The following is a 20,827-nucleotide window of genomic DNA, read 5'->3' as shown; positions in this document are numbered from 1 at the left end:
TTCAGCATTTTCCCTTTTTTGTGGGCAGATTTTATATGCTCCCTAGACCCTGTGCCACGGGATCTACGGTGGTGACGCGTCGGATGATGACCAAAGCCAAAATTTTATTTTGTTTAGAGTAGCCTGCCTTTCTCTACCGTTTAGGTTGTCTGCGCTCTCTCTCTCTCTCTCTCTCTCTCTCTCTCTCTCTCTCTCTCTCTCTCTCTCTCTCTCTCTCTCTCTCTCTCTCTCTCTCACACACACACACACACACACACAACACACACACACACACACACACAACACAGAGGTGTGCACGCGCACGTGCGCTCATCTACCCGAGGCGCAGAATTTTACGCGTTTTCCCGCGATCTCTCCACCATAATTCTCTTATACTTTTCCTCTTGACATTTATCAGCTCCACCTCTTTTCCATCTGCAGCACCCTTATTTTCACTCAGAGTTCGCGTAAAGTTCCGAGCGAGAACGCCTCTGAGAACTTTGCGCAAGTGTTATACTATTTCAAGTGTGTGTTCCAAGGTTGCTGACTGTACGCGGTTGCTGGTGGCGCATCCTTTAGCACCTTCGTATCCTTTAAAATACCCGCCAGCGCCGCGTACCCCTTCTACAACCTTTTGCAGATGTTGTTCGGGTGTAGGCTACCAATGTGTGTGAGTTGACGTCATGGCAAGACGTCCCCTGCCGCGGCTGGCGATTACAGTACCGCACTCCGAAGCAGTAGACTCGGGCGGGTAGCCTAGGCAGGTCTTTTTGCCGTCGGCGCGAATCGATCAAGTTCGCATGAAGGCGATCACGCAGGCGATTCACGCACATGGTGAGTAGAATACTTATTTCTGACGTTTGTTCTTTATTGTTCGCTTTGGACGCATGTTCTTTATTTCCATTGCCTGACTGTTCTCCCACTGTCCGTAGCCTACATTTGGAGATATAGCTTACATGTTTCAAAGGAACTCAGCATTGACAAGTTGATTGGTTAGAGCTGGTGATAGAACGCACCCTCCCTAGGCTCATTTTAACTCGTATTTTACCTCATGTATAGCTAGGCTAACCCATTATGAAATAATTGCCCTATGTATGAGTAGCCAAGGAAGTGCTGGATAGTCAGGGAAATGTTGATTGGACTTATATATTGGTTAGATATTGGCTTTTAGGTAAGAATCAAGTAACGGACGTTTAGATTATTTTGCGTAAAGGCGCGTATGTTCTGTATTTAATTGGGACATGACTGGTTGTCTTAAAGCAAGCACTTGGGTTAAAATTAGGGTGCTCGTCAGATATATGGCTATATCTTACAGCAATTAAATGCTGTTTTTCATCAACCAGATGATCAACAAGTTGCTGACATTGGCATAGGCCTATGTAGCCTATCGTGGCCTTTTCGCTTTATCTTTTTAGTGGCATTTTATTGGCAACGCAGGCTACAACAATTAGGCCCTTTTTGCTGTAGCCTAAGTGGAACTGTGACCCCCTTTTTTTGATGGCTATCAATTAATTAATAGGCCCATTGCCAGACACAGCCATCAACCTAATACATCTGTGCGAACAGAAATTGGGATAAAGGCCAAAACCAACTTTAAATTGCGGTAGAGGGTTGAACGAGGAACGAATTAGTCATTTATTCTAATTAAATTCTCTTTTTATTTGTATTTTTTGTATAGCCTATGCTTATTAATATGATCTGCCTCGTTAAGATCTGCCACGGTGAAAGACAAGGGTCAGTGAACCCACGCAGTCAGTGTTCGTTGTTATTCATCATAATGTTTTTTGCTGATAGTGATATTGGGATAGACCTAATAGGCCTACTAAAAGAATGCCAATAATAATAATCGGCCTATCAACGACAACAACAAAAACAGTACGCCCAATAAAAATAATAGCATAATGATAATAGGCTAATAATAATAATAATAATAATAATAATAATAATAATAATAAAAATAATAACAATTGTAATAATACTACTACTAATAATAATAATCATCATCATCATAATAAAAGTTATGGCTGGCTAGGTCTACTCAAAAACTCATCCAGAATTCGACTGCATAGGGGGTAGAATATTAAAGGTATACGTATAGAGAACTTTAATTTTGTTAACCTAGTGGACCTTTAACACCGACCGGTCCAGAGAGTTCAAATCTGTTTTAATGGTGTGGCGCTGCGCGCGCTGCGTGTTGTTTTATTGGAAAAAATTCATTTCCTTTGTTTCAGTAAAGCCAGCTGTTTTTCTCTCGAGCGTTTGGTCAGTTATTGCCTGTCACGTTTCCTCAGTTGTGATATATTGGTTATTTATTGGGCTGTTTTATGTTCCCCAATGTCTCACCTCAGTTGCTGACCGTTTCCTGCCTAGGTCATGTGAAAATAGAAATCACCGTTTTGCCAAGTGATTAGATGAAATAAGATAAAATACACAACAAACTTTGAGAAAAGTTGAATGGATAGCTACATTTCCAGGTAGGCCTAATTTGTTTTGGCCTACATTATTTCTGATGTGTTTGACACATGTTTACATGATTATGAACACATGATAAATGTGCCCAATTACATCCTTGGCATGTGTTGTGTTCGAATCGGCATGGGTGAGACGCTCGTCCCAATTTCATCTGCGTTTGTTTTGCAATCTCAGCCCTGAGCACCTGGACTCACTGCCAACCAGCATAACATTGACATTGGGGAAGAGAACAAGTTGTGTCCACTTTTCTTCTTCTACAGCTTTCAATGAAGGATGAATCGACGGCACTGCGCTGGTTTGCGTTGATTTGACGATAATCGATAGTCGAATCAACGTCCCTTTGCTATCAGGGTTATCTGCACAACCTCCCCGCCTCCCTTTATATTACGCCTCTGACTCAAAGCAAGCAATGTATGGAATATAACAAGTGGGGAGCTGAATAATTTTTAATTTCAAGTCATATCATAGCAGCCCTATTACAAATGTAGGCTTGTCAAAATCTAAAGTTGGTGGAGGAAGGGAAATGAAGCCGGTCAGCTATGTTCATGCCTAAATCCATTGTATCACCATATATCTAATCAAATCATCGGCTATATATCAACACTGCCTTTAGAAGTTGTGAACAGAGCGATGTGAGCTGTAAACCCAGTGGCTTTCTGTCTAAACTTATGAGCATGGTGATAATCCACTTCCTGTACAGTAGGCCTACCTCTCTCACCACAGCCACTAAAATTAGATTATTACTTGGTGCTATAACATCCTTGGAGCAAATTATAAATGCTGTTTTGGAATTAGAACATGGCGCATTCACCTCTTTTTCATTTTCTCACTTTCCATTTAATTTAATAGTGCCAACAAAAAAATAGGCCTACAACAAATTACGAAATACAAAATAATGCGAACAAGCACACCATATCTCTCTCTCTCTCTCTCTCTCTCTCTCTCTCTCTCTCTCTCTCTCTCTCTCTCTCTCTCTCTCTCTCTCTCTCTCTCTCTCTCTCTGCATGACGTGATTGGTCCGTCTTGGGCCCCCCCAAGCAGGCTAAGGACAATTGGAAATTAACAAAGGTGTTGCTGTGAGTTGCTGACAGGAACCAACAGGTGCCCCGGTCTCTTTCTCACTCACCCTCTCTCCTTCTCTCTCTCTCTCTCTCTTTCTCTCTCTCTCCCTCTCTCTCTCTCTCTCCCTCTCTCTCTCACCGTTTTGCTTAGAAAAACACATCTGTGCCAGTGATGGATGGCATCTAATGTATTCTAAACCCAACTTGAGCTTGTAAAAGGAGACAGATTGTGAAAGTTTGACAGCATGCAAGTGTGCCTTGGGAAAAATCTATTTTTTATGCTAACACACTATGCGCTAGCATTTAAACACAACACAATAGTAAGATAAATGGGCAAAATAATTCTTTGTGTGTGTGTGTGTGTGTGTGTGTGTTTGTGTGTGAATGTCTGTGCTTTCGAGCGTGTGTGTTTGCGCGGACACCCACTCAAGAGGAAAATAGACTGGTCTTGCTGTCAGTCCCCTGCTGTGTGTGTGTGTGTGTGTGTGTGTGTGTGTGTGTGTGTGTGTGTGTGTGTGTGTGTGTGTGTGTGTGTGTGTGTGTGTGTGTGTGTGTACTCTTAAGGAAGTTATGCAGCTCTGCCTGGGTGTGTTCTCCATGACGAGGAATGTTAAAGCATTAAAACGTGTTAGACAGCTCAAATCCTGCTCATCTGCTCTCTACAATGCTCCAACAACCCGCTACAAGCTGGGGGCTTTAGACCACGGAGAGGAGAGGGTCACTGCAAAAGATGTGTGTGTGTGTGTGTGTGTGTGTGTGTGTGTGTGTGTGTGTGTGTGTGTGTGTGTGTGTGTGTGTGTGTGTGTGTGTGTGTGAGTGTGCGTGCGTGCGTGCGTGCGTGCGTGCGTGCGTGCGTGTGTGACATGGAGGAAGAGAAGGAGCATTGTATGTGTGAGTGCCTACATACTGTCTGTGTGTGTGTGTGTGTGTGTGTGTGTGTGTGTGTGTGTGTGTGTGTGTGTGTGTGTGTGTGTGTGTGTGTGTGTGTGCGTGCATGCATGCATTTTCACGTGTTCTCTTTACCCGCCTCGGCACTCTCTTGAATGACTCTTCCCCTCAAAATTCGTCCACGGAGGGTATCTCTTCCTCTCTGGCCTTTTAAAACGCTTTCCAGCTGAGATGTTTGCTGTTTGCGGACATGTTCAGCTTTTACTGCGCATGTTTATTGTGGAATTAAAATGGGGCAGATGGCGATCGTATGGCGTTTTACTACTGTCTCCAGCACTGAAGGAATACTCTTTCTTAGTATAGAGTCCGTCTTGCTCCTGTTCAGCTTTTAAAAGATGTTTAATTATATCACTGATAATAAATCAAGCACTTCTCCCCCCTCTCTCTGATCTTTATAGGGGTCTGCACCCAAAGCTGGTTTTATACCGTTCCGCTGTGCATGGGAGAAAGTGACGTCAAGATCAGGGGTGCAAAAACCCAAGGGGGGGTGGTGTCAGTGTTGAGGGTGGGTGAATTTCTGAAAAATATGAATTGCCCTCACTTAAAAAATTTGAATTCACAAAAAATCACGGTTATGTTTTAGAGTAACAGTCCCTTGAAAAGCATTAACACTTTATTAACAATTGTCATTGAACTTAACAAAACATTACAGGCTAGGGCCTCAAGCCTTTATGAGACCCTATGCAGAATTCTATTTGCCACCCTCGTTGTCACATTTCTAGTTGCATCCCACAGGTGTCTTATATCCTATAATATACTTTAGTGTCCAGCATTACCATGGCAGCAAATTTGCAAAACGTGAGCAGTTGGCATTGCAAAGATATGACAATATTAACGTATGTGCATGCACTGCCTGCTGTGTGGGCAGGTTGATGTAGACTGTGTTATGTTCCTCTTTACCATTTACTGTAGGTATTGTGTTTCCTGTAGTACTTGGGTTTAGGAATGCGGTTGCACAGAAAACTGTCAGGGGGGCCTCGGCTGTAATCTACTGGTATAGGGGGACCCTTGTCATGGTAAAGTTCGGGAATCCCTGCTCTATTCTATAGAGTTTTGCGATTTCTGGCCAATATTCCAGAGTTTTGTGATATCTGCCCATTCATGCTTAAGTTTGTAATTCATTTTAAGTTTACTATTAGTTTGACATGCATTGCCATAATATACTGTACAACACAATGCAGTAGATCTTGCATTCAAACCACCCCCAGACTGTGAGACGGAATCCCCATGTCCCCCGTCTGTGTACGACCCCCCCCCCCCCTCCAATATATAAACATACAGGAGGAGGGCATCTTAAAGACAGAGAACGTCACAGCATACACACACCATATAATCACTTTTGGGACCACAACAAACAGGCAGAGACAGCAGAGGGTGGTCTCTAAATTAACACCAGCCAGCCGGCCAAATGCTGATGAAAATTCAGTTTGGCTGGTAGAAAAGTAAACTTACTTTCCACTTTGACTGATAGTGAATGTATTTTTGGCTATAAGATTTAACTTCAGTCAGACAAATTGGTCAGTGATGACAAAAGCTAATTTATAGATCCGGTGGTCAGGACCGATAGTGTTGTATGACAGGGGTCATTTGCAGACCACTGTAACTTTCTTAACGAGTGAAGTCATCCATGCAGTTGTAAGATAGCAGTCATCACCAGGAAGAACTGTACGCAGTTGAGCTAGTAGTAGTGCAGAATGGGTTAATGTGAATATCTGACATGTAGGCTTATATGAGTTTGCTCACCCCTGGTCTATCATGTTGTGATGTCATATTTACGTAGGTGCACGGTGTGTGTACAATCAATCGGTTAACAGATCGATTGTATTCGGGAGTCTTAACAGTGGGACCATTATGTAGTTTGATTGAATTTGGTATTGTTTGAATAAACACTCATTTAGCATAGTATCACAGTCACCAGGTGAAATGGGTAGTGGAGTATATTCTACCCTGTATGTACATGCTGGAAAGTAAAGGCAAAAATGGGGCTTTGGATGTCTTGGAACAAGAATGTGGGATCTGTAAAAAAAATATCATGCATTTTCCTCTAGTAGAGTAGGAGAACAGAGGTGCTTTACAGATCCCAAAGGAAATTAAAGTGTCCAGCGGAATATACATCATATAGCCTACAAATGTCAGACATTTACACATATCTACAGACATTGACATGGATCAGTGGAAGACATGGGCCACAAGGTTTGAGGGAAACACAAGGGCAGCGCAAGGGGATGTTTTCATGGTCAGAGTAATCACTTGGACACAGCCCACATTTCTACAAAGACGCAGAGAGGAAGACTGACAGCTTGACTGTTCCGTGTTAGGATGTCAAAACTGGATAATGTGATGGAACGTTGAGAGTGGAGTGCGTGCAGCCTTTTCCTCTTCCGACACTTGTGATGGCTTGTGTGAAATGAGCAAAACTGGTTCTAAAAAGGGATGCCGGGTCGGAAAACCCCAAAACGACTGCAGTAATATTGTGCATAACATTGTACACTTATTTGAGTTACTAATATTTTAAAGTCCTGTTAGCGCAGCAAGAAACACGTGGTAATTCGATAACTTTAAACAGTGCATGGACTATGTGAAGGTCCTACATTTACTTTACAAGTAACCTATATTGGATGGTATGCATGTGCTAAACCAGCAGTAACCTAGAAATTATTCCATTTGCAAACGCCTTAAGATCAAATGCATTGTGAATTTCAAATATGTACAGTACATACAGTAGGGTTGCTGTTTTGTTGAACACTTTGGCAGCTGATGTTTGTGTGCTGAAGTCAGACGAACTCTGTGATAAAATAGAATTAAAGGGTGATACCATACATATTTTGGTGCACAGTGGACTTCGAGTGTGTGCTTGGAAAGCTTTTGGCTAGTACCATGAGTTGGCTGGAGCCAACGCCAGGTGCTGAGGCCCTGGGTGGTGGGAGTAGCAGAGGCCCCTGGAGACATCTGGGGCAAGACATCCAGCAAAAGGTCTCGCTAACAAGTGCTGCCGGCTCCTTGTGTGCAAAACACACACACACACACACACACACACACACACACACACACACACACACACACACACACACACACTGGAGAGAAACAGACATGCCTCACCACCATGTCCAGCCAGCAGCCAGGGCAAACACACACACACACACACACACACACACACACACACACACACACACACACACACACACACACACACACACACACACACACACACACACACACACACACACACTCACAGGGCAGTGTCTCAGCAGGCTGTAAACATGCCGACGGCTGTCATCAGGTGTTTTTCTAGCACTCAGACGGAGCCCTCCGGTCCACACTCACAGGCCTCCACCACCGATAGGTCTGGAACTTAAAGGTCCCTTCAGCCAGGGATAGTGTTGAGCTCACCTTTTGACATCATGATTTTAAAAATAAATCCTGATGTTCAGATGCAGAGACTGATTTCACTGTCGTTTTTTTTTTTTTTTTTGGGGGGGGGGGGCTGTTTATCAATCTGTGTTGATTTCATTAGTTAGATGCTCAAGTGGCTCGGTGTCAATTTCATTGGTTGGTCAATGTTCAAATATCCTACCAGTGATATTTTTTTATGATGTACATTTATTAGAATCTAATCTTGTGTTATTACCACCAAACCTTTTCGGACTTTTTCCAAGCAAAACAACTTTTCTTTACTTGAGAATAAATGAGAATAAATGTCTTGTAATGTCGTAGACTCAGGGCAGGTCAGAGGCAGCCATGCCAATCCGCCCAAGACATACAGCATACAATGCAATTACTCACCCGTTCGCACGCAAACAAAGTCATTTTGGTCATTTCTGACTGACTCGCTGATGACTTATCGTGGGAATGCACAGATGCACTAGGATCGTCTTTAAAGACCTGCCTAACTGGACCCATACTCCAGTCGCCGCCATCACCTTCCGACCGGCTCCGAGTGTGAATTTATGGAAAGCATAGGACAAATCTTGGAAACCTTATCCTCTCCGTTCCTCCCCTCCCCTCACCTCACCCCCTCCCCCACCCCTCACCTCAGCCTCTTTCCACCCCCCCTCCCCCCATACTTCGTGAAGGACTGCACCCCGAGAGCTAAATGTGGCTCTCTGTTTAGGCCTGTTACGGCGCCCCCTAGGGACCATCAATCCTGTCTGCGCTTGTAATGAGCTATGTTTAATTAGCAATGTCATGTAACCAAGAACAAGTGCGGATCATGCCGTAGGAATGCCAACCCACCNACCCGCCCGCTCCTTCACTCTTAGCGCTTTAATATAGAGGCCTGTCCCAACCTCACAGCAACATATAGCCAAGGGGGCTAGCACAGCAGTTATAGCCATCCCAGCCCAGTCTAACATAGCCTTAGCCACCTGCACCTCTCTTTCACTCCTCCTGGATCTGTTCTCCGTCTCAGGGGGCCCTCACCGTTACAGACCAGGCTTAGCCTTTACAGCTACAGTGTCACCATCCGTCATCCGGGTGTTTACCCAGCCTTTCATGTCAACGCTGTCCAGCGGAAGCCTCATACCTCCACTATTTTGTTTGTTATTTTATATTCGCTCTTTAGTCATTATAAAATATAAATCAGCACTACTGGTCCGTCTCCATGACTATATGTGTATGATCTGATCTTTTAGAAAATAGTGATTTATAAATGAATAAGTAAAAAAAAACATGAAAAGTGGAGATATATGGTTGACAAATTTAGTCAAATTGTGTGTAGGCCTACCACATAGTCATACAGTGTATGGCCATTGGGCAAAGCATGGTACTGATGTTTTTATTTTGATTGAAATGGATTCGAAACTTTGAAATTCGCATCGTCTGCATATCATGTAACTGATTTGGTGACATTAACACAAAGTGACCCCATGTGCAGGTAGTGTACTTTCGCTTACGTAACTTAAATTATAAAAATGTTGTTAAAATGCAGGCTAGTGTACTTCACTGTGTGTGTGGGGGGGGGTGGGCAGCATTGTTCCAAAGTGGTTCCAGTGCATGCAAGTGCAAAGTGATGAGTTTGGCCTGGGCATGGAGTGCCTTGTTAAGCAAGCGTGGGCAGTGGGAGAAAGAGACTACACTGACGGTGTGTGATGGCATGCACTCGAGGGCATGTGTGTGGGGTGGGACAGGACTTTGATTGCATGGGATTAGGACTCGTAAGTGTACATGCAAGGCTGCTGACAGCTTTGGCAAGGCCTGGGACAAAGTCATCGGAAGGGCCCCGCCAACCAACACATACAATGTAATGAGAACCCAATTTTTGGCACTTGAGAAGCTGAGATTGGTAGGATTGTGCGGCGTATTAAGCAAGATCGCTGGTCGTGGTGCTGAAGTACTGCCAAGCCCCATAAATGTCTATGCGATAAACATTATCGGGAGTACGAGGCGTCACTGAGACACCCCCCCGCCGATGATGGTCAGAGAGCAGATGAACAGGAGAGGAAGCAGGACACCCAACATCGGCAGAATGGAGGCGGTTGGGTGCGAGCAAGAAAGCGAATTTCTGATTGGAGACAGGTGAGCAGATAATAAATGCTCTGTGGTTAATTAAGAGGCGGTCCAAATTTTGTTGCGCTGAAATTCCACCAAATGATGGCTGAGCAGAAAATGAGATGCAGGTGGTTAAATAGGCATGCCTATCTTTTCGCGCTGAATTCCGACGAATGACAGTTGAGCAGAAAATAGGATGCAGGGGTTAATTAGGGCATGTCAAATTTCATTATGCTTCTTCCGAACTTTCGTACAAAAGCCTTGGTTTTCACTGTCACTGTAACCGTGGGCATCCTGTGCTAGTTCACCATGTGGGGCTCGAACCTGCGACCTACCAGTCAACACTACAGTTCGGCATGGGTACGATACCACTGAGCTAAATGTTCAAATTGATAGCTCAGTGTCATGATACTGTATAAGGCTTTGGGAGAGAGGTTTACTAACGTTCTACCACCAAATTCTGTTAGTTGTCCTCCGTTACACCCCCTAAAACTCAGTCCCATCCGGGTCAGGGCACCAGTATTACAGTGGTCATCCTCCTCAGGGCTTGAGCCCATGACTGACCAGGAAATGCTGCAGTTCAGGCAAGGGAGGCACAGTATGATTCCGCTGAGCTAAAGGTTCAGACCAACTTCGGGAGGGAGGTTGACTACCATTTTACCATCAAACTTTGGTAGTTGCCATCTATTACGCAACGATGCAAAAGTTATAGCACAAACTCTGTGACGGACAGATAACTGATAACTCCAGATAATTGAAGACTGAGAGGAGTAGGCCTATACCTCTAGGTGGAGGCACAAGTAATGATGAACTCCAGTATGTGTTAGTAAACATTCATTTACCATTTACGTGCTATTACGTGCTACCTTGCAGATGAAAAAGATCATGTGCTGCAAGACAAATATTGATTAGAGTTTGGGAGCTCAGCAACTGGGTGTGGTATACGATAAGGTCAAGACAAAGCTGTAAACATGAACTATACAGTAGCTTTTTGTTGACAAAGACACCTTTAGCAAATACGCAATCCAAGAAGAATCCTATCTGCCAATAACATCTGTAGATCTGACTGATTATCTTATGATGGTGTGTCCCTTCCTCTCCTCTTCTCCTCCTCTCCCTCAGCTTACATTTCCAAATTCCTGTCTTATTCTGACTTCGGAACCGCCTCACAGCCTTGAACGGATACACTGGCACCAGCTCGTCCAGAGGAAGATGTGATTTATCAGACGATTAATTAATCCGGTTTGTTTTTCGGCGGGTTGCTCCGGTTTCCCCTGGGGCATGTTGCAACACGTGTGGAATGCCACCGGGAGGGAGGGAGGTGGGGATGGCGGTTGTGGTGGTGGTGTCTGCACATTGGACCTCGGAATGTGCCATGGGGAGACGGGAGTCACAGTTGGGCCGCTCAACACCTGCCCCACCCGCTCCCCTACAGACCAGCTACCTATATTGCGATACCGAGGGGCATGAGGTTGCCAAGGAGTCGGACGGCAACCAAAACAGATAACAGATCGCTTGTTTTCTATTGACTTTTGTATGCCAATTTGATCAGTGATTTGCACACTTTCTCTGTTCATTCTTATTCTCGCTCTCTCTGTGTATATCTTATTGTTATATTGGGTATGTGCTGTATACTGTATCTGTTTTGTGTGCGTGCGTGCGTGCGTGTGTGTGTGTGTACAGTGTGTCTATTTATCTCACGCTTGTCCTGACCCAGAGGAGGGCGTCATGTTTCAGCGACTGCTCTAATTGAGAACGGTGACTCGTTCGCCCTCCTCTCTCCCCCCTTCCTCTGCCCGCTCCCCCTCTTCCTCTCTTCCTCCTCTCCTTCTCTCAATATCACCCACACCCTCTCCTAAGGGTTAGTTTATTCATCCCTGCTGACTCTGCTGTCAGTGTCAAACGCTTGTTAGGGCTCCATCAATCTTCAGCACTTAGGAATATTTCCAGAAACCAAAGGAGGCAGGTGATCTCAGGAAAGGGTGTGTGCGTGTGTGTGAATGCGTGTGTGTGTGTGTGTGTGCGTGTGTGTGTGTGCGTGTGCGTGTGTGCTTGTGTGTGTGTGTGTGTGTGCGTGCGTGCGTGCGTGCGTGCGTGCGTGCGTGTGCGTGTGCGTGTGCGTGTGCGTGTGTTTGCTTGTGTGTGCTTGCGTGTGTGCGCGCGCTTATGTGCTCATGTGGGCGTGTGTACATGCGTGCGAGAGAGAGAGAGAGAGAGAGTGCGTGTCTGCGTGCGTGCCAGCGTGTACGTGTGTGCATGCAGGCCCACTTTCTGGCGTGCATGAGAGAGAGACTTGGGGTTTTATTGGTGGGGTGTAGGGTGATGTCGTACGTGGACGAGATGAGGTGACAGCAAACAAGATGAGAAAACAAGAAAGCTTAACATTGTGAGAAACACATTTATAGGTTGACAGAATCCAACGAGGAGTCGTATCATTGGTGAGAATCTTCACCTCAGTTCGCTCCCTCAGCTCTCACAGGCTCTAATAAACCCAATAGGGTTGTCACAGCCATAGATCACAGCTGACTGGAAAGTAGGCTTATTGTTTGCCGTGTCTCTAACCCACATCACCCGCTGTCTTATCTGTCAGTATCAGATTGCTTTGGCGACAGATTAATAAATGCCTCGTGTCAGCGTCTCGTAAAGAAAAGGGGAAAAGTGAGCCTGCCGATTGTTGGGGCCCACATTCATACTCATTATCTCTCTTGCTCAGACATTAAACTACGCAGACCGAAAGATTCAGATGCACGTGCACACGCAGGCACACAAACATTCTTCTGAGCACAAGGGAAAGTGGCCGGATGAGAGGGCTCAAGGCCGATGTACATGGTTCCCATTTTGTGCTATAAATCTTGCCTCTTGATCTTTTCCTCGAATCTCTGTGCATCTATCTGTCTTCTTCTTGCTGTCATTCTGAATGTCTTTCCATCACTTTATTATTGTCTCTTTTACTGCGCAATTCATTTCGAAATCCAATTTAACAACTTGTATGACATTTGTGTGTGCACTGGGACACTCTTATTCTATCTATCTATCTATCTATCTATCTATCTATCTATCTATCTATCTATCTATCTATCTATCTATCTATCTATCTATCTATCTATCTATCTATCTATCTATCTATCTATCTATGCCTGTCTGTCTGTCTGTCTGTCTGTCTGTCTGTCTGTCTGTCTGCCGGCCTGTCTGTCTGTCTGTGGAACTACATTCTGGCCTTTCTGTTTCTCTGTATACACAGACACTTCCTCATGGGTCGTAAATATGATTCATGTGGCTGCTGCTGTGTCAGAGCCAGCTGTTACTCCAGCTTTTTGTCATCCACCCCGGATCTGTTTGTGATTTTTCGCTCCCTTCACTCATCTTTCTTTCCTCCCTCTCTCTCTTTTTGAGCCATTCTAATGTCGAGACTTGTATATTTTATAGGCATTATGTCAGTCAAGATTGTGACAATAAAAAAAATAGTGGCAGCATTCTGAGCATTTCATGCTGGTATATTTTGGAGCCTTCTTGCAATTTGCAGAATAATAAGTGAATTTCGGAAAAAAAGTACAAATATAGCCTTGGATATAGCCTTCGAAATAATCAGTTACTCTCATTTTACTACTTATAGGTATGTGTTTGAGTAAACTGAACATTGTTGTTTCATTCTATAAACTATTGAGAACATTTACTCTTTAATTAGCAGAAAATGACAAATGGTCAATATTACACAAACTATGCAATGTTTTCAGACATCAAATAGGCAAAGAGAACAAGATGATATTCACTTTAAACATAATAGTAATGTTTTAAGTTGGGAATGGTTTAGAAATCAATATTTGATTGAACACACTTGCATATTTGTATGCTTTACACAAGTATTTCACATTGTTCTAGGATGACTTTATTCCATCCCTGGTGCAAGAATTCAAGTTTCTGAGCTTGGGTTGATGGCTTGTGACCATTCATCTTCCTCTTGAAGAGGTCTTCAATGGGGCTCAGGACTGGAGTTTGGGCTGTCTATGACAGGGTATTGATCTGGTGGTCTTATATCCACACCTTGATTTACCAAGCTGTGTGGAACAGCCTCAGAGTTTGGGGTTTTGACAGAAGGAAGAAAGTTTTAGTTCAAGATAACTTTGTTAACCTTCTTTTTCCTCTTTTCAACAGGCCAGATGACATCATGCTCTTCCATCATCCCCCTGCCTCCCCCTCCTTCTATTCCCTGCTCCTCATCATATCTGGATTCCTCCCTCCATCTCTCTCCTCCCCCGCCAGTGCCCCTTCTCACTCGCTACTCCGCTGGACGTCCCCCCATGACCCCTGCTACCACCTCGATGGGCGCCCGCGCCACTGTTTGTCAGAGTTCATCAACGCGGCCTATGGCGTCCCCGTGCTGGCCAGCAACCCGCCCAGTCGCGGTGGGTTGAACCGGAACGTGAGCTCCCTCACCGACCTCCACAACCCCCACAACCTCACCTGCCTGAGCGGGGAGCCATGGGAGGGGGACTGGGCCATCACCATTCCCCTCGGACGCCGCTTCGAGATCACCTACATCAGCCTGCAGTTCTGCCAGCAGGTGGAGCTCTCAGAGGGCCAGTCCATCTCCATCCTCAAGTCCATGGATCACGGCCACACCTGGAGACCCTTGCAGTATTACTCCAGCAACTGCCCGGGGGTCTTCAGCCAGCCCGCCCAGACCGTGGCCCTCAACAGGCACCAGGAGACCGAGCCCTTGTGCTCCGATCCCAGGCCCCTGCAGAAGCACCGCGGCGGGGCCGTGCTGGCCTTCTCCACCCTGGACGGACGTCCCTCGGCAGCTGACCTGGACTTCAGCCCCGTACTTCAGGACTGGGTGACAGCCACAGACATCCGAGTGCTCTTCCACAAGCCCGTCAGCAGGGCAGCTGAACAAAAACGGGAATCTGGGGGGCGGGCTACGGATGGGGTCACGGGAGGGGGGGTTTTGAGGTGGAGGGCCGGAACCAAAGCGGAGAGTGACACTCCTGTTGAAATTCCGAGAGGAGATGGACTGTTGTGGGGAATGATGGAGGAGAAGGAGATCCTGAAGATGGAGGGGGAGGGCTTGAAGAACAGGAGAGGAGGCGAGGCGACCAGCAAAGCTTCCAGGAGAAACGGAGGTAACAAGTCCCGCTCACAGGAAGACACTCAAAACACAACCAGGAAGGAAGGGGAAACCGTGACAACGGACACTCCGACCTCATCCAAGAAGGTGAGGGGGCGCGGCAGGAAAAAGGAAAGCCAACATTGGACGCCTTGCCAGGACGGACGCTGTGATTGGACAGTCGAGGGGCAGGGGAGGAGCCCCAAAGGCCACGAACTACGGAGGAGAAGGAACCACGGCGAAAGGAGAGGCTCAACCTCTCGACAGAGGGCCAGAGACCTGCTCCAGAGACTTCCCCCCTCCTCGCTCTCGGCCCCCCAATCGCGTCCTCCCATCTCCCTCTCTGATCTGCAGGTGGGCGGCAGGTGCAAGTGCAACGGGCACGCCTCGCGCTGTCGCCGCGACAACCAAGGCCAGGCGGTGTGCCAGTGTGAGCACCACACGGCGGGGCCCGACTGCGACGTCTGCAAGCCCTTCTACTATGATCGCCCCTGGCAACGGGCCACGCCGTCACAGCCTCACCCGTGCGTCCGTGAGTCATGGCCCCATGTGTCTATCTGATCATTTGTCCTGTGTCGCCTGCATGTCTGTTGTATCCCTGGAAATCATATATTTGCTGGAACCATCACATTTCTCATTGATAGTATATGAAATTTAAGAACAACACTACAATCACCCCCCTCACAGTGCATGTCAGAATTAGACACCAAAGACGAAGTGTTGATAGTTTTCAGATAACGGACGATCATAACCAAATGAAATCTGACTTTCACTTCACAGGCTCTTTAAATTGTATGTCAATAACCAGTCATATGTACCCTTAACAGCCGCCATTTTGTTCTACCCATACATAAATGTAGGCCTAATATCAATATGTGAGCTTACATTACATGGGCTGACTGTTATAATATCAGTGCCCATGAAGTATGTCTCCTGTATATATTAAGACACCTGGAATTGCTTATATCTTACCAATGTACACTCACCGGCCACTATATTAGGAACACCTGTTACAACTGTTCATTGAGGCAAATTTCTGATCAGCCAATCACATGGTGGCAACTCGATGCATTTGTGCATGTAGACATGGCAGAGATGACCTGATAGAGTTCAAACCGAGCATCATAATGGGGAAGAACGGTTATTTAAATGACTTTTAACATGGCATGGCTGTGGGTGCCTGATTTGAGAATTTCAGAAAAGACTGATCTACTGGGATATTCACACACAACCATCTCTAGGGTTTACAAAGAATGGTTCGAAAAAGGGAAAAAAATTCAGTGAGCAGCGATTCTGTGGGCAAAAATGCCTTGTTGATGGCAGAGGTCAGAGGAGAACGGACATACTGGTTTGTGCTGATACAAATGCAACATTAAGTAAAAAAACCACTCATTACAACTGGGGTATGCATAAGACAATCTCTGATTACGCTGCACATCAAATCTTGAGGCAAATGGGCTACAGATGCAGAAAACTATTTGGTGCCACTCCTGTCAGCTAAGAACAGGAAAATGAGGCAACAATTTACACAGGCTCACCATAAACGACTCTAAAAATTCTGAAGGCAAAAGGGGGTTCAACCCAGCACTAGAGAGGTGTTCCTAATGAAGTGGCCGGTGAGTGTATATTATATTGTGAAATGTGAATTATGTGTCATACCATTCAGCACAAGTATGCATATTGCAATATATTTGGATTTTCATAATTTGGACTCTTTTGGACATTTTTCTTGGTGTAGGCCAGCCTCTCACACAGTCCCCTGTTTTTTTCCTACAATATTGTGGTTGGCTCAGTCCACTGTCTACATTAAAGAGGGACCAATGTGCTGCCCCATCTAAATGGTTGGCTGGTCTCTAAGAACAAAACCCCCACAAAGCACAAATGCACAACAAAGCAACAGCATCGGCCCCTGAGGACTGTCATCCCAGTGGGAAAATGCCCTGTATGCTAGATTACCACTCCAGCCATGGGGCAGGGTGCATCCTCTGATACAGTTTGTTGTTGTGATACTGTGTCTACTTTGCATAGAGATATCAACAAAATGACCAACTGACTATCACTCATCCCTCTTCTGTCTTCTCTTCTTTAGCATGTGAGTGCAATGGCCACTCCACCAAGTGCCGCTTCAGCATGGAGCTGTATCAGCAGTCGGGCCGCCAGAGTGGCGGGGTGTGCCTCAAGTGCCGCCACCACACCACCGGACGCCACTGCCAGCTCTGCCAGAACGGCTACACCAGAGACCACAGCAAGGCCCTCGCGCACCGCAAGACCTGCCAACGTCAGTCACTCACTGGATTTGTGTGTGTGCGTGTGTGTGCGTGTGTGCGTGCGTGCGTGCGTGCGTGCGTGCGTGCGTGCGTGCGTGCGTGCGTGCGTGCGTGCGTGCGTGCGTGCGTGCGTGCGTGCGTGTGTGTGTGGCAGGGCTTTGGCACCTTCCAACCAGCCAAAAATGGGTAAAACTTGGCTGTGGCTTGTAAAGATTTCAATTTCACGGGCACATAGCCAATTCCTAGGTATGTTATATCAGAGTAGCCTATATACGGTCAAAGTCAAACCTCAGTGTCTCACTCAGTTTCTATTTGTCTGGTCTCTGTTCATGTAGGAATGTATATTCGAACGCAAATTTTACCCTTAGCCTGTTAGCCATAGGCCTGCATCATGGTAATAAAAATATGATAGCAAAAATGTGTCAAGTTGGCCATGCCGTGGCCTAACGGTAGGGCACTTGGTTACTACGCCGACGACCGGGGTTTGATTTTTTGGTCATGTGCCGATCCTTCCCCGTCTCTCTATCCCCACTCGCTTCCTGTCCCAGTCTTCGCTATACTGTCCAAATAAAGTTGACCCCCCCCCAAAAAAAAAAAAAAAAAACTTCTGGCTAGTAGTAAGGCAGAGTGGCTCGTCACAGGGGAAAACTACTAGCCACAGTGGCTGGGGAGCAAAATAGTTCATGTCAAGTTGTGGTGTGTGTGGGGGCGTCTGAATGTGTGTGAATGTGAATATGTGGGTGCTGATGTCATCATAATGTGTTTGGTTTGCATTCTAGGAATGTCTGCAGATGTTCCTTGCCATTGAGATTGTTTGTTTAGCCCATATGTGGTTTACTAAATTCAGGCCCGGGGGCCACATGCGGCCCACTGAGCCATTTCATCTGGCCTGCAGAGCCTTACTTTATTTTCAAATTCAAAGTGATATTCTCAACCAACACTCTTGCAATGGCGACCAAAGGGCAAAAATACCGGTTGTGGTGCGGAGCATCACTACCAATATCGTTTTCTATTTCCCATCGGGGCTCTGACACACAGACATAGACTATGGTTGTGAGAGGAGGTTCACAGAAAAAAAGTGTGTATACATATTGTAGGCCTATATGTGAGAAGTGGATGTATTAGCATGAACACGAAGACATCACAGACAGCATGATGAACACACATGCATATTTCTCTTTTTTAATGTGTGTGCGTGTGTGTGTGTGCGTGTGTGTGTGTGTGTGTGTGCATGTGCGTGTGCGTGCGTGCGTATGTGTGTGTGTGTGTGTGCGCGCGCACATGTGTTTGTGTGTGTGCGCGCATGTGTGTGTCCTTTCGTCTGTCTGTTAGTCTTTGTTATGGCTATGGTGGCGGTCCTGGTATCTCCACTGACATTTGTCCTTTGACTTATCACGTGTTAGTTCGGCTTGTGGGGAGCTCTGGCTAAAGCCCAACTATAACTGTCCTGTGGCGACGAAGTGCATATTTCCATGGAATGTGTGTGTGTGTGTGTGTGTGTGTGTGTGTGTGTGTGTGTGTGTGTGTGTGTGTGTGTGTGTGTGTGTGTGCGTGTGCGTGTGCGTGTGCGTGCGTGTGTGCGTGTGTGTGTGTGTATAGTCTTTGCCTGTTTTGATCTTGCATACAGAGTAGGTCATAGAGTTGCACTCCACACTTCACATACCATGGCCGAAGTTATGATTTATGGCAACAAGTGGCTTCTTACAAACACTAGCCTAACAATGATAGAAATACAAAACCTTTGACTTGTCATTCATATTCTCTGACAAATGGTAAAAAAAAATCTGCCAGGGGAGGTAACATTTCCGAACAACTGTGTAATCTCTTGTGTCATTCCTTATACCTGACTTTCAAGTACCTCCTCTGGATTGATGTGGAGTGTTAGACAGCTTGATGTTTTATTTCTCAACCTTATTTATTGGGAGAGGGCATGCTATGTTTAAATATTTGCATTTACACGTGGCACGCTTTACCAGCTTCCTGGACCAAGCTGAGATTCATTCCACTTTAGGGAAGGTTAGCTGTTAGTCGGGCCTGCCGCGGCTGTTGGCTTTGTTTAAAATACCGCTGCTGATCCTAAACAGAGACCACTGTACTCAGGGACGGATGATGACTCCATGGGCCCCAAGGCCAGACAGCAAGAAATGCCCCCCCCCCCCTGTAGGTTCCCAAATGTTTTGGGTGCTAAGCGGAGATGTTACTGTAGATGGCCTTTTTACATTACATTACATTGCATTTGGCAGATGCTTTATAACCAAGGGGACTTTCAAAACAGGACATAATCAAGCCAACATCACAAGCAAATACAAAGTGCACAGGAATATACAGAACAACAAGTGCAGTTGCAAAGGGGTTAGGTTTTTATTTTCTGTTTTTGTTGGGAGTTTCAGGGATTCTCCCACGAGAAAATGTGAAAACACGATAGTTAAAAGGGCAATTTTAACACGATATGAGAACATACAGTAGACCAATCATGAAGTGTTGTTTGTAGCACAGACGTTTTTTGGGCTGTAGAGCCCCCTTGGCTCCTGGGTCCCTGGGCATGGGCCCGGTAGGCCCGTGTAGTAATCTGTCCTTGGCCCTATTGGCTATGGCTAGTAAAGCATGCACATTCCTGTTGCTTTGTAATGCCACTGGCCTGCTGAAGCTGTTGGCCTACAGCACCTTGACAGTAACCGGGCACGTCATGTCATGGCCTCAGATTGCCTTGTCTGATTTCTAGAGGGAATAGGGGAGATTGCCCCCCCCCCCCCTTGCTAGTTTCCAAATCTCCAAATGTACAAGAATCTACATTGACCATTGAATGTTTCATTGTTTGCTTATGTCAACAGGCTGCTCAGAAATCCCAGAAACATTGAGGGCCAACGTGTAAAATGATGATGCACTGTCTTTCTATTTTGTCTACAATCCTAAAATATGCACATTTTCCTGTAGTTAGTTTGTGTCTATTCTGCAAGCTTTTGTCTCTCAGCTTGGTTCATGTGTCTCATTTGACCTCTCAAATATTTGTTTGGCTAAAATACGTTTTCTCTTCTTCCTTCTCAACCCCTCTCTTGCCCCTGCCTCTCTCTGTCTCTCCCTCCGATTTCTCACATCCAGCTTGCCAATGCCACCCTTTGGGAGCAGTGGGTCACTGGTGTAACCAGTCGACGGGCCAGTGCTTGTGCCGGGAGGGCGTGACAGGACCGAAGTGCAACCGCTGTGCCCCAGGCTACAAGCAGGGCAGATCACCTCTTCGGCCATGCCTTAGTAAGCAATCTCAACGTTGTTTATTTACAATGTATGCAGTGCACAGACTTATTCCAGGGACATTGGAACTCTTGCACAGGCTCCCTTAGCAGGACTGTATGTAGTACTCAAGTACCTTAGTCTATAAATTGTAAAACAGAAGAAATATGACAGTATGATAATAGCATTGTCATGATGAATAAATATTTCTCAAGGCAGATTATGCAGATGCAGTATGAATATAAATGAAGTTTTTAAAGTGTATGATCTGATCACAT

The 20,827-nt window shown here is 45.8% G+C and overlaps 1 protein-coding gene across 1 annotated transcript in view; it reads left to right on the top strand.

Annotated features, from left to right (window-relative positions):
• Positions 1–725: 725 nt before the first annotated feature.
• ntn5 (netrin 5) overlaps positions 726–20,827 on the top strand; it is a 26,644-nt gene continuing 6,542 nt past the window's right edge. Inside the window, exons 1-4 of the mRNA XM_063187242.1 lie at positions 726–813; positions 14,100–15,586; positions 17,144–17,332; positions 20,421–20,570. Coding sequence (XP_063043312.1) covers positions 14,113–15,586; positions 17,144–17,332; positions 20,421–20,570 — 1,813 coding nt within the window. The 5' untranslated portion in view covers positions 726–813; positions 14,100–14,112. The remainder of the gene's footprint in view (positions 814–14,099; positions 15,587–17,143; positions 17,333–20,420; positions 20,571–20,827) is intronic.

Source organism: Engraulis encrasicolus, chromosome 21 (genome assembly GCF_034702125.1).
Source record: "Engraulis encrasicolus isolate BLACKSEA-1 chromosome 21, IST_EnEncr_1.0, whole genome shotgun sequence".
Taxonomy (NCBI): Eukaryota; Metazoa; Chordata; class Actinopteri; order Clupeiformes; family Engraulidae; genus Engraulis; species Engraulis encrasicolus.
Note: the sequence above shows the minus strand (reverse complement) of the source record. Positions and strands in the feature narration are given on the sequence as shown.